We start from the raw sequence: 12,974 nt of genomic DNA on the forward strand, positions 1-12,974 counted from the left end.
CGCCCGACAGGCAAAAGGGGACTTTCCGAGACTTTCGAGAGGTATTAACTGCAGTGCATGGCGGCTGCTGAATTAAAACCGATGCTGGGGAGTTATTAACGGTCATCCATCAAAGACGTTTAATGAGACGCATGAATATTTCAGAGGAGCCCTACACGACGGCAGATTTGTGTCCGAACCCCCTGCCTTTTCGCTGAGACTTCGCCGATCTCCTCAGCTCACCTACTCACCTATTTGTTGCCTGAAAGCCCCACAAAAAGGCTGCACCCAGACATCAGGGTCCGCCCAGACTCAAAGCTCTATGCGCTGGGAGGCTCCATACAGGCTGGCTCCACACACACCAGGCTCCACCCATATTCCTGGCTCCAACTCGAGTACAATCTGGTTACATAGCAGGGTCCAACCAGAGTGCAGCCTCAGTGTTCCAACCACAGCACATGATCCAGGTTATTGGTTAGCACAAAGCTGCCATGAGATCCTCGAGGACTCCGAAAAGAGGCAGGAAGTGCACTGAAAGAGGACTTTTGGAAAAGCCACAAAGAGTTCTGGGATATCCCTGTCCAAAAAACCCATACCGTGTGCTTTAGTGGGTCACAACACACACTTTGTCCCAACCAGAATTACAATGAGCCAACACAGCACAAACACAAAGACCACCTCTACGGTGCTGTATGGCATGTAGGTAAAATGTCTGCCAATATGTACTGAACATTTATATATCTGCACTGAAGACAACATCGATTTGGTGCCCATCTGGTGCGATCGACAGCACACTTTTCGCTGGGTTTAATTTTTGATGACAACATTAATAACTCTGGGCAGAACTTTGAAATTAAATTAAGTTCCAGATGAAAATTTTCAGAGATGCACCCTGGGTGATTTCAGTTATAATGGATGTGCTCTCCGTTAGTCTGTCTAGAAGCTTGTGACCAGACATGCGCACACACACGCACACAGACACACATGCACACGCACACACACAGGCAGAGGTGGAGCAGCAGTTAACCGCCTGGAGGGAAAACACAGGTCTTAATGATTCGAGCGCCATTCTGGTCACATCGGTGGGAGAGTAATGTGAGAGTGAGCAAACGGCATCCCCACAATGCATTGTAGGTAAACAGTCACCACACACACACAAACAGCATAGCAAAAGGAGCCCTAGCCCTCTGTTATTAATGGACCCCTCTCAGGAGAAATAAATATCTCCTCACAATGGATAATTCTGGATTACTCCGGACTGAATTATTCATGCCGGGTAGAGGAGGGGAGGGGAGGGAAGGGAATTTTCACACCTGCAAGGCAAGTAAAATTTACAGCTCAGACAGAACAGATCGAGTGCCACGTAATCACTTCTATTGGACCGCGTTCCAAAGAGGAGAGAAAAATAGAGGGAGAGAAGGGGGGGGGGGGAGATGGGAGGGATGGGGAGAGAGAGAGAAGAGAAAAGAGAGGAGAGAGGAGAGAGGAGAGAGAAGGGTAATGAAAGGGGAGAGGAGAAAAAAGAGAGGGAGAACGAAGTAGGAGGAAAGAAGAGGAGGAGAAGAGTGGGAACGAGGGCAGATGGCTTCTTGTGACTTCTGTTTTCTTCTGAAACTTTTCGTGTGACACAGAAAGGCAGACAGAATGTCACCATTAAGAGCACGATTATTTACATGCCATCGTGACTGAAGAGAACATTGTGGAGGGGACTGTGGCTAATCTGGGGGGCTGGTGGGCCATGTGGAGATCTGAGAGTGGGGTAGTCAACAATGATCTCTGCGTACTTGGTTGTGAAGCACAGCCCCTGACCCAAGATGACCCCTCTCAGAAATATTAGTGCTTTTAGATTGGTCAAAGCAACAAATCCAATTGGAACTTTCGAGTAACAGGCTCAGCATCACCTCATGAGAGGTCACAGCCTTGAGTACACTTCCACGCCTGCCAACCAGACACCCCCTCCACCCAGACTTGCTGTTAAAGTGCAGTATTCCTTGCAATGCTTCAATGCCCGCAAATCAAAACTTCCATTAAAATTTCAGACAGGTCACAGCCTGACTAGCTCCTGCACTGGGAAACCAAATCCCAGTCCCCTCTTCCTGACACACAAACACAAATACACACACACACACACACACACACACAGACACACAGACACACAGACACACAGACACACAGACACACTCTCTCTCTCTCTCATATCTATGTATCATACACATTTTCAGAAACACATAAAGTCTTATACTGCAACCCACAAACACAAGCCCCTTGGAGTCTGGCTGGAGGCAGGACCCAGCTCCGAATAAGTGGAAAAGCTCCGGAGCCCATAATGACCCAAAACTACATATTACCAGTAAATAATGTAGTTACCCCTTCATCGACTGATATGTGTACACCAACAGAGAAATAATGATGGAATTACACTTTGCAGTAATCAACTGAGTGTAATAAGATCCATATCGATCAGGCCAGAGGTCCTGCAAGGATGGGGGGGGGGGGGGGGGTGGTGGGCCAGCATTTCAGCACTGCTTAGCTGCAGCGCGGACCATAGGAGAGACCCGTGATTGCTGATGGGTTTTTGGGGTGCAGAGATTTGGGGATGTGCTGGCGTCAGGGTGGGGGTGCAGGTGCACTCACCTTCCTGTAGCATGTCTGGAACATCGGCCTGGAAGCGGGGTCCCACTCGAATCTCCCCCTTGTCCGCCAGCAGGGTCTTCTGTGTGGGGTCATACACCAGGGAGTAGAAGAAGGTATCCTGGGAGGGGGAGGGAGAGAGGGAGAGAGAGAGAGAGAGAGTCAGAGAGAAAGAGGGAGAGAGAGAGGCACAGAGGGAGAGAGAGAAGGAGAGAGAGAGAGAGATGGGGAGAGAGATGGGGAGAGAGAGAGAGAGAGAGAGAGAAGGGGAGAGAGGCACAGAGGGAGAGAGATGGAGAGAGTCAGAGAGAGAGAGAGAGAGAGAGAGAGAGAGAAAAGGAGAGAGAGAGAGAGAGAGAGAAAAGGAGAGAGAGAGAGAGAGAGAGAGAAAAGGAGAGAGAGAGAGAGAGAGAGGGGGAGGGTGGTAAAGGTGGATGGAAGAAAGAGGGGGTGAGACAGAAAGAGAGGGAGAGAGAGGGAGGGAAGGGGAAAGAAGGAAGGGGGAGGGTGGTCCAGAGAGAGAGAGAGCAGGGGGGAGGGAGAGAGGGAGAAAGGTGAGTTTCAAACATTAAACACAGAGTTAGCACAGCATTTTGTCTCAAACTCTAACCATGTACACACCCACACACCCACCCTCCTCTTACTCACGGTAGGTCATACCTCTTTCTCCAGGTAGGAGAGGACCGCCTCGGTCTCGTTCAGGAGTGCCACGCTGCACTTCCCCCTGGAAACACGAAGCAGAACTCAGAGGGACCCGCACAGACACACAAGGCCTCATTCCCAGTCAGACACCCTGCTCAGAACCGCATCAGTCTGCACAACGCAGGCCTGACCTCACTGTCTGACTAGGGCAGTTAGCCCACTGACAAGAACACACTGTCTGTCATAAAATGACGGAGGAAATAAGAGAAAACCCACAGCAAGCAAAGTGGAGATCATACTTACATTAAATTATATTATTGTCATTTAGCTGACGTTGTTATCCGGAGTGACTTATAAAAGTTACAGCTCTTACATGGTATCCATTTACATATGGGTTAAGTACATTGCCCATGAGTACAACAGCAGTGCCCCAGTGGGGAATCGAACCAACAACCTTTTGGTTATGAGCCCTGCTCCTTACCGCTATGCTACACTGCCACCCACTTTGTACTTGGTATGTGGTACATGACCCGGATCTGTGTGTCTGGCTAAGCGTGCTCTCGCTATCTCACGTTAAAACCTTTTCCCGCCAGGATAGCTCCTCCCGCTCTACCTGTTTGCACAGCCGCAAAAGCACCATGGGCTTTCTCAAGTTTCACAGCAGCCCCAGTACCTGCGCACCGAGCTCACACACCAGAGAAAAGACCGGGAGGGGAGGAGTGACAGAGTGCTGAAGAAAGGCGGGAGAGAGGGATGAAGAAGGAGAGAAGCTGGAGAACAGCATGGAGGAGCGTGGGCTTTGCAGATTGGGGGGGAAAAGGCCCACAGGGACAGCTGCAGCTGGCTACCAGCTGGGGGCGCCAGCAAAAATGCGGTATCGCCTCGCTGACGTTTCAAGATCTGTTCAATCCCTCCCCACCGGGTGAGGACACCTGAGGCGGCCCAACACCTCTGCCGACACCAGAAAAGGCGAAAAACTGCACTATCTGTGTCTCGGCCAGGGAGCGTCAGTGATTCAACTTCATCATAGAGCAGAGAGTGCGATTCTTCAGTGAGCTAACCAGGAACAGCTGGGAGCCGGCAGGACGGGGGGTGGGGGTGCTTGAGATGTGTGCGTGTGGCTTTGGTAGCACCCGCCCCCGTATGCCAATTCAAACACTGAGAGACACACACACACACACACACACACACACACACCAGCTAGATGAGGGATGCTCATTTCATGGTAAAAACCCTTTGCAGAGCAGGTAGAGGAAGACAAATCGCAAACCGCAGTAGGAATGAGACAGATGATGACAGCAGCAGCAGCAGGAAGAGGAGAGGAGGAGAGAAGGGGAGAAATAAAAAGAAACTCCTCTCCGTTCCAGCACGTTCCGAATGCGTCACAGATTCCTGGAGGGGATTTCAAACCGTCCTGTTCCTCACGGCTTTTGTTTTTTTTTTTTGGGTGAGAAAATCGAAAAGCACAAAGTGAGGGAGGGAGGGAGGGAGGGCGGGTGTCAGCCTGCAGTAGAAACTAATGTGGTGGAACTCGGCTCAACAGGACAGCGGAGAACGGCATGGGCACCACAGCTCTGCAGAGACGGGACGGACCGAGAGGAATGGACAGACAGACAGGAGCTCGATACATCAATAGATCAATGGAGAGAGAGGGAGTGAGAGACACACAGATAACACTCTGAGCTCTCTTGGCCAGGCTATTCTAACTAATAAGTATTGGACCTTATCCAGCCTACAAAAAGACACACAAAGAGAGAGAGACAGAGAGAGAGGGGAAGGGTCAATATGGGACAGAGAGGAAGAGAGAAAGAGAGAGAGATTCTGATGGGGGAGAGAGAGCGCAGAAATCGGAGAGTAAGGGGGCACACAGCGACTGACAGACAGACAAACAGAGGTGTAGACAACGAGAGATGCTGAGAGAGCATAGCTTTCCCGCGCTGATTCTGTTCTTTATGGACGGCAGGGGAAATGGCTCGGAATGGTGTCCAGGTTGTGTAATTTGGTCATTAAAAATATGTAATTATTATGGCTAATGTCCAAAAAATTTCCATTTTCATCTGAAAGTAAAAAAGCATATCTGGGGCATAATTTTTTTTCTACAGGATGTTCTATCATCAAAACTTTTTTCTTCCCCAAAGTTGAATGGCTACATTATATTGTGGCTAACTCAGACGCTAAATTTATTCCATTAAAAGGTACTGATGCAGAGCAGAGAGAAAGTGATTATCAAAGCAGAACAGATGAAGCGCACTCTCTAGGGTCTCTTCATTAGCTACATATTTACCTTTTTTAATGCTCTGATGAAACTGCAGTTAGAGGCAGGAGAGGAGCAGGTAGAAGGGCACAGACGATCAGGCAGACGGGGACAGAGGGGACAGAAGGAGGACAGGGGACGGAGAAGAAACGGGAGAGAAAGAAGAGGAAGAAAGGGAAGGGAACAAAAGGAGAGATATAGGGGAGACAGAGAGAGAAGGAGGGAGACAAGAAAGAGAGTGAGAGGGAACAGGGAGGGAAGGAGAGATAGGTGAGATTGGAAGAGAGAGTGGGGAGAGAGAGGGACAGAGAGATATATGAGGGAGAGAGGAAAGACAGAGGGAAAGAGAAGAGGGACTAAGGAGAGCTATAGGAGAGAGAGACAGAAGGAAAGAGGGAGGAAAGACAGTGCAAAGAGAAGGAGGGAGACAAGAAAGAAAAGGAGAGAAAGAGGGAGAGAAGGAGAGATGTGAGGTAGGAGAGACAGGTGAGATCAGGAGAGGGGGGGGGCATGGAGGGAGGGAGAGGGAGGTGGAGGAATAGAGATGAAAGGATGGAGAGTAAAGGGTAAGAGAAGAGGAGAGGCCATTAACAAAACCCCTCCAGCCTCACTGCAGATGCTATCAAATCTCATCTGCATACAAACAGGCTGGTTCTCCATCAGAGCCCAGTCTTACCCCTTTGCCTCACAGCTCCCTGGGAATACGCCGAGTGGCTCTCTGGTGCTGAGGAGGCCACTTCGCTCAGAAACACGCAGGAGCCAAAACGCCAGCCAGACACACCTAATAGGTTCTGCTCTAGAGCTCAGAAATGAGACAACCCGAGAGGAGAGAGGAGAGAAGGGGGGAGCCCATGGGCTTCCTGAACCCCCACTGGGAGACAGAGACGAACCGGGGGTGTGTGTGTGTGTGTGCGCGCATGGGCATGTGTATGTGTGCGTAGCGTGTGTGTATTCTGTGTGTGTGTGTGTGTGTGTGTGTGTGTGTGTGTGTGTGTGTGTGTGTGTGTGTGTGTGTGTGTGTGTGTGTGTGTGGGAGGGGTTACCTGATGTGCGTTGCCGGGAGCGACTCGTACTGCCGGGAGAGGAAGAGTTCTCGATGGCGCAGCTGGTGCTTCTGCTTCTCGCTGAGCTCCGGCTCGTTGGGGCTCTCCCTCTCCTCCTCCAGCTCCTCTGCACATACAAACCCACACGCAGAGAACACACAGAGAACATGCGTCAAACACACACAGAAATTTGTTTTGCACCCCCAAAAAAAGGCAAAAACATGCCAACACACATACACGTTTGCCTACATGCGCACACACACACATATACACACACACCCCTCGGATATGCAGGCAACACACCTCACACACGACACACCTCAGACACGCACAGAACGCATATGAGAAGCACTTACAGAAGGCACACACCAGACACACACAGAGCACTCATGCCTGCTGCCATCAGAGCTGAGCAGAGACCCCGCTCGGAGGCCCACTCTGACCCGGAACACCACTCGTTCTCGTCACCACCTTCACCCGCACACATTATTGAGACATTGCTCATTACTGTCAGGGAGCAGCGGCTGCTACTACAATCCAAAGATAATTACTGTCATGACGGCCCTTCATGGATTTCCATTAGCAGCCTAATTGGCAAATAAGAGGGCAGCGTTTGGGGCGCGTGCTGCTCCCACAGCTCTCCATCTCCCACTGAAGTGACAGGCGATTGCCTTATAAAAGGCCCTCTGCTTCATGGATACAGAGACTCAGGTCAACACCATGTCTGTCCCCCAGTGTCCTCTAACAATTTAACATCCTTTTACCCCGTTTAACATCAACTCAAACACACACACCTTCCCCCATTCATGCCCTCATACACACATTCACTCACTAATCCCTGCACTCACTCATCCACCCTAAAGTAATTCCCTCCTCAAAGCCACAAACATTTCCTCCCTCCCTCTCTCCCTCCCTCCCAAACTTCCTCACACTCTGACTCACACTATCCCACCCTTCCCCGGCTGACACTCTCTCTCATTCACTCTCTCAGCCCAATCACACACACCATTCATTCATTCACACACGTACTCATTCACACTGTCACACATTTCGCCAATCATACACACATCATTCTCTCATCCACACACACACACTCATTCACACTCTCACATGCACAATTATTCACTCACACATTCCCCGATCATACACACATCATTCACTCATTCACACACTCCCAGACACAGCTCCTTGGTTGCGTCCGCCCCCCACTCACTTGCGTGTTTGTCCGCCAGCTGTATGAGGCTGTGCGAGATGTCTCTCCGCCTGTAGAAGCAGACTACCTTCGCTTCCACGTTCCCACTCGCTGTCTGCAAAAGGAAGGGCACACCTTCAGAACCCTGCTCTCCCATCACCTGTCCCCAGAACACCCCCTCAGGACTCAGGCTGTCTCAGGAGCTTCTCACACAATCCCATAATCCCATGGGCCAGACCATGCTGCTCTATTCACCATTCCACACTACAGCTACTTAACATATTAAAAAATCACTACCTTTTCAAAAAAGTAAGATTTTTTTTTGATTTGGGCAATTTTCATGACCTTTTAACATGGGTGGGATAACCAACCCATTTCCATACATTTCAAGTGAATTTTCAGGGTGAAATTTTTTTCTGACCACTGAAGAAGCTGTGATTATATAAAAGGTGTCTCTGCTCCAGGTGTCCTCCCTTACAACCCACTGCAGAGAAGCTGCATGGGCCACAGGAAGCTAACATAGACCTACACCAGCCTCACTTCCTCTTTTCAATGCCTTAACTTTGAGTGCCCTGGTTTCCAAAGCATGTGGCAATAAGAGCCACAATCAAATCCCCTGAAAGACTGACACAAGGCAGGGCGGTGGCACTGAATACCCTTGAGTGCTGACTATAAAATCTTACATCATAAATAAATATATATATATATATATATATATATATATATATATATATATATATATACATATATATATATATATCTTATAAATCTTATATATCTATAAATCTTAATAATAATAATAATAATAATAATAATAAAAATCATCTTTTTAAAAGATTTTACCAAACAAAACATGTCAAACAGGTCAAACATCCATGGTGTCGTGTGAGGTAGCAGTTCAAAGCAGCGCTCATCATGGTGGAAATTCTCATAACAAAGATCAGTGACAGGAGGGACAGGAGTTGGTTGAGTACCAAGCCAAAGAGCCTGCAAAAACCATCTCAGCTTGGCAATACGAGGACTAGAGCTCTTTCCAGCTTTTCAAAACCAATACTGGAGCTCGAGTGACTGCCGGCAGCTGCCAAAGCAGTGAAATCTAAGAGAGCCAGGTCAGTATTTTTTCCTTATAGTGAGGAGATGGTTTTCTAAGGGCTATGAAAGGTAGGAATCCTCTCAGTTAATTTTGAATCTTAATCTGTACATATAACAAGACAAGAGGAAATGCTAACTTAGGCCTAAAGTGCTTCGATTGCGCGTAGCGTCATATCTAGCCATTGGTTTAGTGATATTCCATCTTACCATTGCAAAACCTGAATTACACTGCCATATCTGCATTTTAACACAACGCTCCACTTTTGGTCACTCAGCTCAAAGCAACTCGGCATATAAACATGTGTCTGCTATCAGCCTACGCACGAAAACAATGACACCCATGCATACGTGATCGCAGCAGATAAAAACTTAAAGGGGTTCGGACAAGCTTCCTCTGACCGAAGCATAGCGCTTTCTATTCTTGTAACACACCAGCTCTGAAGACGCAGTGCTTATTTCGACTGATAAGGCAAACATTTCTTTTTCTCCTGGCCTACTTAACTGGCATACTTAAAGCAAAGCCCAACCTCTTCAACCACTTATTCCATTTCCATATGCAGTACTTGAGCAATCAGGGTTAAGTGTTTCAATGTGCAAACCCTATGGCCCTTTGACTGCGACCTCAGAACACACAGCACCCTGCTGTTGGTTTTACTGCGCATGTCCATTATGCGCATTTGGACAAACGTGCAAAAGCCTGTGGCTGCATCACATAAAGACTGACTGACTGACGGATTAAGAAGACAAGCGTAGAGACATGCAGTCTGTTTCCATTCTGATCCTACTGCTCCATGGTGACAGACCTCAAGATGATTTTGGGGGGGGGCACAGAGGGGGCAGAGAGGCTGCTGTCTGCTAGACACAGCTGAGGTGAAGGAGGACACACCTGAGCTCTCTGGAGTCTAAAAGCAGAGGATGCTGGGAGATTCACCCCACCCTTGTGAAGAGACAGTGCCGCATTTATCTGGTTTTGGCCTGCGAGCTGGGTCACTCAGGGCATGTGAGGATGGCAGGAGTTGGACAGGATAGGGGATCCAAGAGAGGCAGGGATCTCTCACCAAGGCCCAAACACTTTTTTTACAAAAAAGCACCACCAGGAGCGTGCGCATTTAACCCAATCCGACAGTCAGAGCCTCTCTGGCAGCTAACACTGAACAAAAGTCAGTGTTATCTGACATCTTTAATGTCTTTGATTTTCATAGCCCTCTAGCTAGCTGTTGACAGACTTCTTCACACATGTCAAATCATAAGAAGATATAAGGCACCTCTTCAAAATATCACATTCATAGGAGAGTATGCTCATTCAGAGCCCCATTCAGAGGCATTCTCCAATCACTCAACACTCATAGCACCCACCCCACGGCTCTCCATAACCAAGCCAACCCATGCACACCTTCAGCATTCATGGATTTGCCATCTGATGTTTCGAATTATTCACTCCAGGCAGCACTTCCTGTTCCCAGCACCACTTGCAGCTCCCTGCCTCACACTGCCAGCCCGACCCACGCTCTCTCAAACCTATTTCACATTTTACACGTGCTTAGAGCACCATTACATAAAAGTGCATATTCATCATGTTTTTTGCATTATCACACAGTTTCTATATGAAAATGTGGTTGTTTCACACATGACACAAATCCTCATTGGTGCTTAAACCTTTATTTTCAGTACAGGACATTATCCGCAAACTTCCCTCTTAGTGGGGATCTCAGTGGGAAGTACTCTCCATGAACGGTGAAGGTCTGCTGTACAACAGTCCACATCAGCAGCGCAGCTTCTGCAAACTATATTTTTCTCGTGTAGAGTATCAGACCGTTTCTCACGCTCAGCATCTGGTGTTTGGTTAACTAGGGGCTCTGTGCATTGCTACAGCATTAGGCACAGGTAGCAGCGTCAGAGGTAAAATTCTTTGCACAAGCAAATACCACCATGCCAATTTCAAAAAATTAAATGTTATGTTATGTCCTTATCATAGCAACTGGGCCTGTTACAGAACGACTTTTTATGGCACATGAATATTTAGACTGCTTTTAAGTACTTGAAGTATACTTTTTCATCCCAAAAAAACAGTCACATAAGTGCATTACGGTACTCCACAGAGTGCATTACAGCAAACCACCTTGAAGCTAAAGACACCTAAGCAGGAGACCAGTTACTCAGGATAATGCAAACCCTTGAGCACCTTATAGTACCCACAACCATCTTACTGTGTAAGTATTTGCTTAGCTGTAGTCACTCTTTTGCATACCTTTACAAAACAAATTGTAAAACCGTTAAAAAACAAAACATGGCAAAAAGTTCCCTAATCTCACAAAGCAGTTACAAATGGGACTAGACATGTGAACTGGACTGAAGGCCTCAGGTTCAAAATGCAGATGTCACCTGCTGTCCTTAACCTGTATTGCCTTGTTAAATACTCCACTGTACAAATGAGTGCAGAGTACAACTTAAGCTGTGTAAATCACTCCGGTTTAGAGAGTCTGCTAAGGACATAAATATACATATAAAAATATCAGACACAAGCCAAGCATTAGAGTCGTTAGGACACACAGGTGTGCTCTCACCTGCCTGCTGTCATGGAGACAACAGCTGAAGCTACCTGGCATCTGTCAGCAGATATCAGATTTCAGAGTGTAATCTTGACCTGCATAGGATTTGCTCAGAAACAGAGCCTGTGTGTTGCTGAACTGAATGCAGGCCTCGGGTTATTTTGGTACTACGGGCCTACGCCTTCATGGCAACAGCCATTTTACTGAATTTGCCACATTTGCACATTAACAGTTTATTTAATGGACTTCAAAAGGAGCAGGCGAAGATGGACACACGGATCACAAACAGCTTGATAAAGGAAGGGAATTCACAGAATCAAATGGTCTGTGACACGCATTAGATGACATGCTTTTCCAATGCAGATGACCAGACTCTGATATGCAGCTAAATTACAACACATGGTACCAATCTAGTAGGTGTATATCTATGTTCCATTACATGGAACAGGTGTGGTGTGGTATAAAACATCAACCTCGCAATGCACAGTATCCCTAAAGCAGGCTTACAAATGCAACACATTTTACACAAAGACTGACACAACAATGACTAATAACTAATAAATCATCAAATTACAAAGTTAGAATTCTAACTGTTAGCCCCCAGCAATATGGGTAGGTCTCAGACTACTTCTCAAACAGACTGAAACCCACCAGCTCACTTCCTACACCCCCCGCCCCCAGGGCCCAGTACCTTATTAAGCTCCTCTATTCGTCGAATGAGATAAGGGTTGCTGGAGGAATTCTCAAAGAAGACATAATCTGTAACAAAAAGGGGTGGGGGAGAAAGGCATGAATGTTATTTAACGTCTTGGAATTTGCTTTTTTTTTTTTTACCATTACCATCATGCTGATCTCACACTGGGGCATGCTGCCAAAGACAAGCTGTGTGAACACCTTAATGCAGGTAGGTAGTATGTGGAACCCCACTATGGATTTCTTCTTCTAAAAAAAGGGAACACTCCACAAACAGGAACAGGAAGTAAAAGTAGTGTTTTAGGAGGTCATGCCACAGAGGATTCTGCACAGCATAACTGAGTGTGGATTGGCTAAAGTGGACCCGGGTCATGGGATAAGCCAATCGGTGTTGAATCCGGACCAGGGTGGCACCCTAAAAACAGGACTGTCCCAGTAAAATATTTATATTTACATTTATTCATTTGGCAGACACTTTTATCCAAAGTGAGGCAAAGCACAACACAAGCAAAAAGCCATATAAGGAGTCAACAATATTAGAAGCGCTGCGTGGCCGAGTTTCAAATATCTGACACAAATCCAGATCCTGCCCTACATTATAAGCCCTTTATTAATAAAAGTTAAAACACTTCATTTTTTAACAGATAAATGTCCTCTCTTGCCTAAACTACAATACTGCTATCAGTAATACTGCGACTGCTAGGGTTTCAACTTTGGCCTAGGTCTAGTGGCCGTGCGGAACCTTGCTGCAGGTATGCATTTTGCAGTGGAAAGTCAGGGAGGGCTGCTGTGCTCTTTTCATGGAGCAAACACACAAAGCTGCTCCTGCACTGACTGTCATCTCATTTCACCTTGTTTTATTTAGGGTTAAACTGTGGTGCATCGGCAAGATCAACGAA

At 47.3% G+C, this 12,974-nt stretch overlaps 1 protein-coding gene across 1 annotated transcript in view; it reads right to left on the reverse strand.

Annotated features, from left to right (window-relative positions):
* The window catches only part of LOC118777439 (metastasis-associated protein MTA3-like), a 38,160-nt gene that overhangs the window by 23,031 nt on the left and 2,155 nt on the right, over positions 1–12,974 (reverse strand). The window contains exons 2-6 of the mRNA XM_036528337.1: positions 12,074–12,141; positions 7,763–7,856; positions 6,550–6,676; positions 3,271–3,334; positions 2,614–2,731 (exon numbers count right to left, since the gene is read on the reverse strand). Coding sequence (XP_036384230.1) covers positions 2,614–2,731; positions 3,271–3,334; positions 6,550–6,676; positions 7,763–7,856; positions 12,074–12,141 — 471 coding nt within the window. The remainder of the gene's footprint in view (positions 1–2,613; positions 2,732–3,270; positions 3,335–6,549; positions 6,677–7,762; positions 7,857–12,073; positions 12,142–12,974) is intronic.

The sequence above is a fragment of the Megalops cyprinoides genome, chromosome 1, assembly GCF_013368585.1.
Source record: "Megalops cyprinoides isolate fMegCyp1 chromosome 1, fMegCyp1.pri, whole genome shotgun sequence".
NCBI lineage: Eukaryota > Metazoa > Chordata > Actinopteri > Elopiformes > Megalopidae > Megalops > Megalops cyprinoides.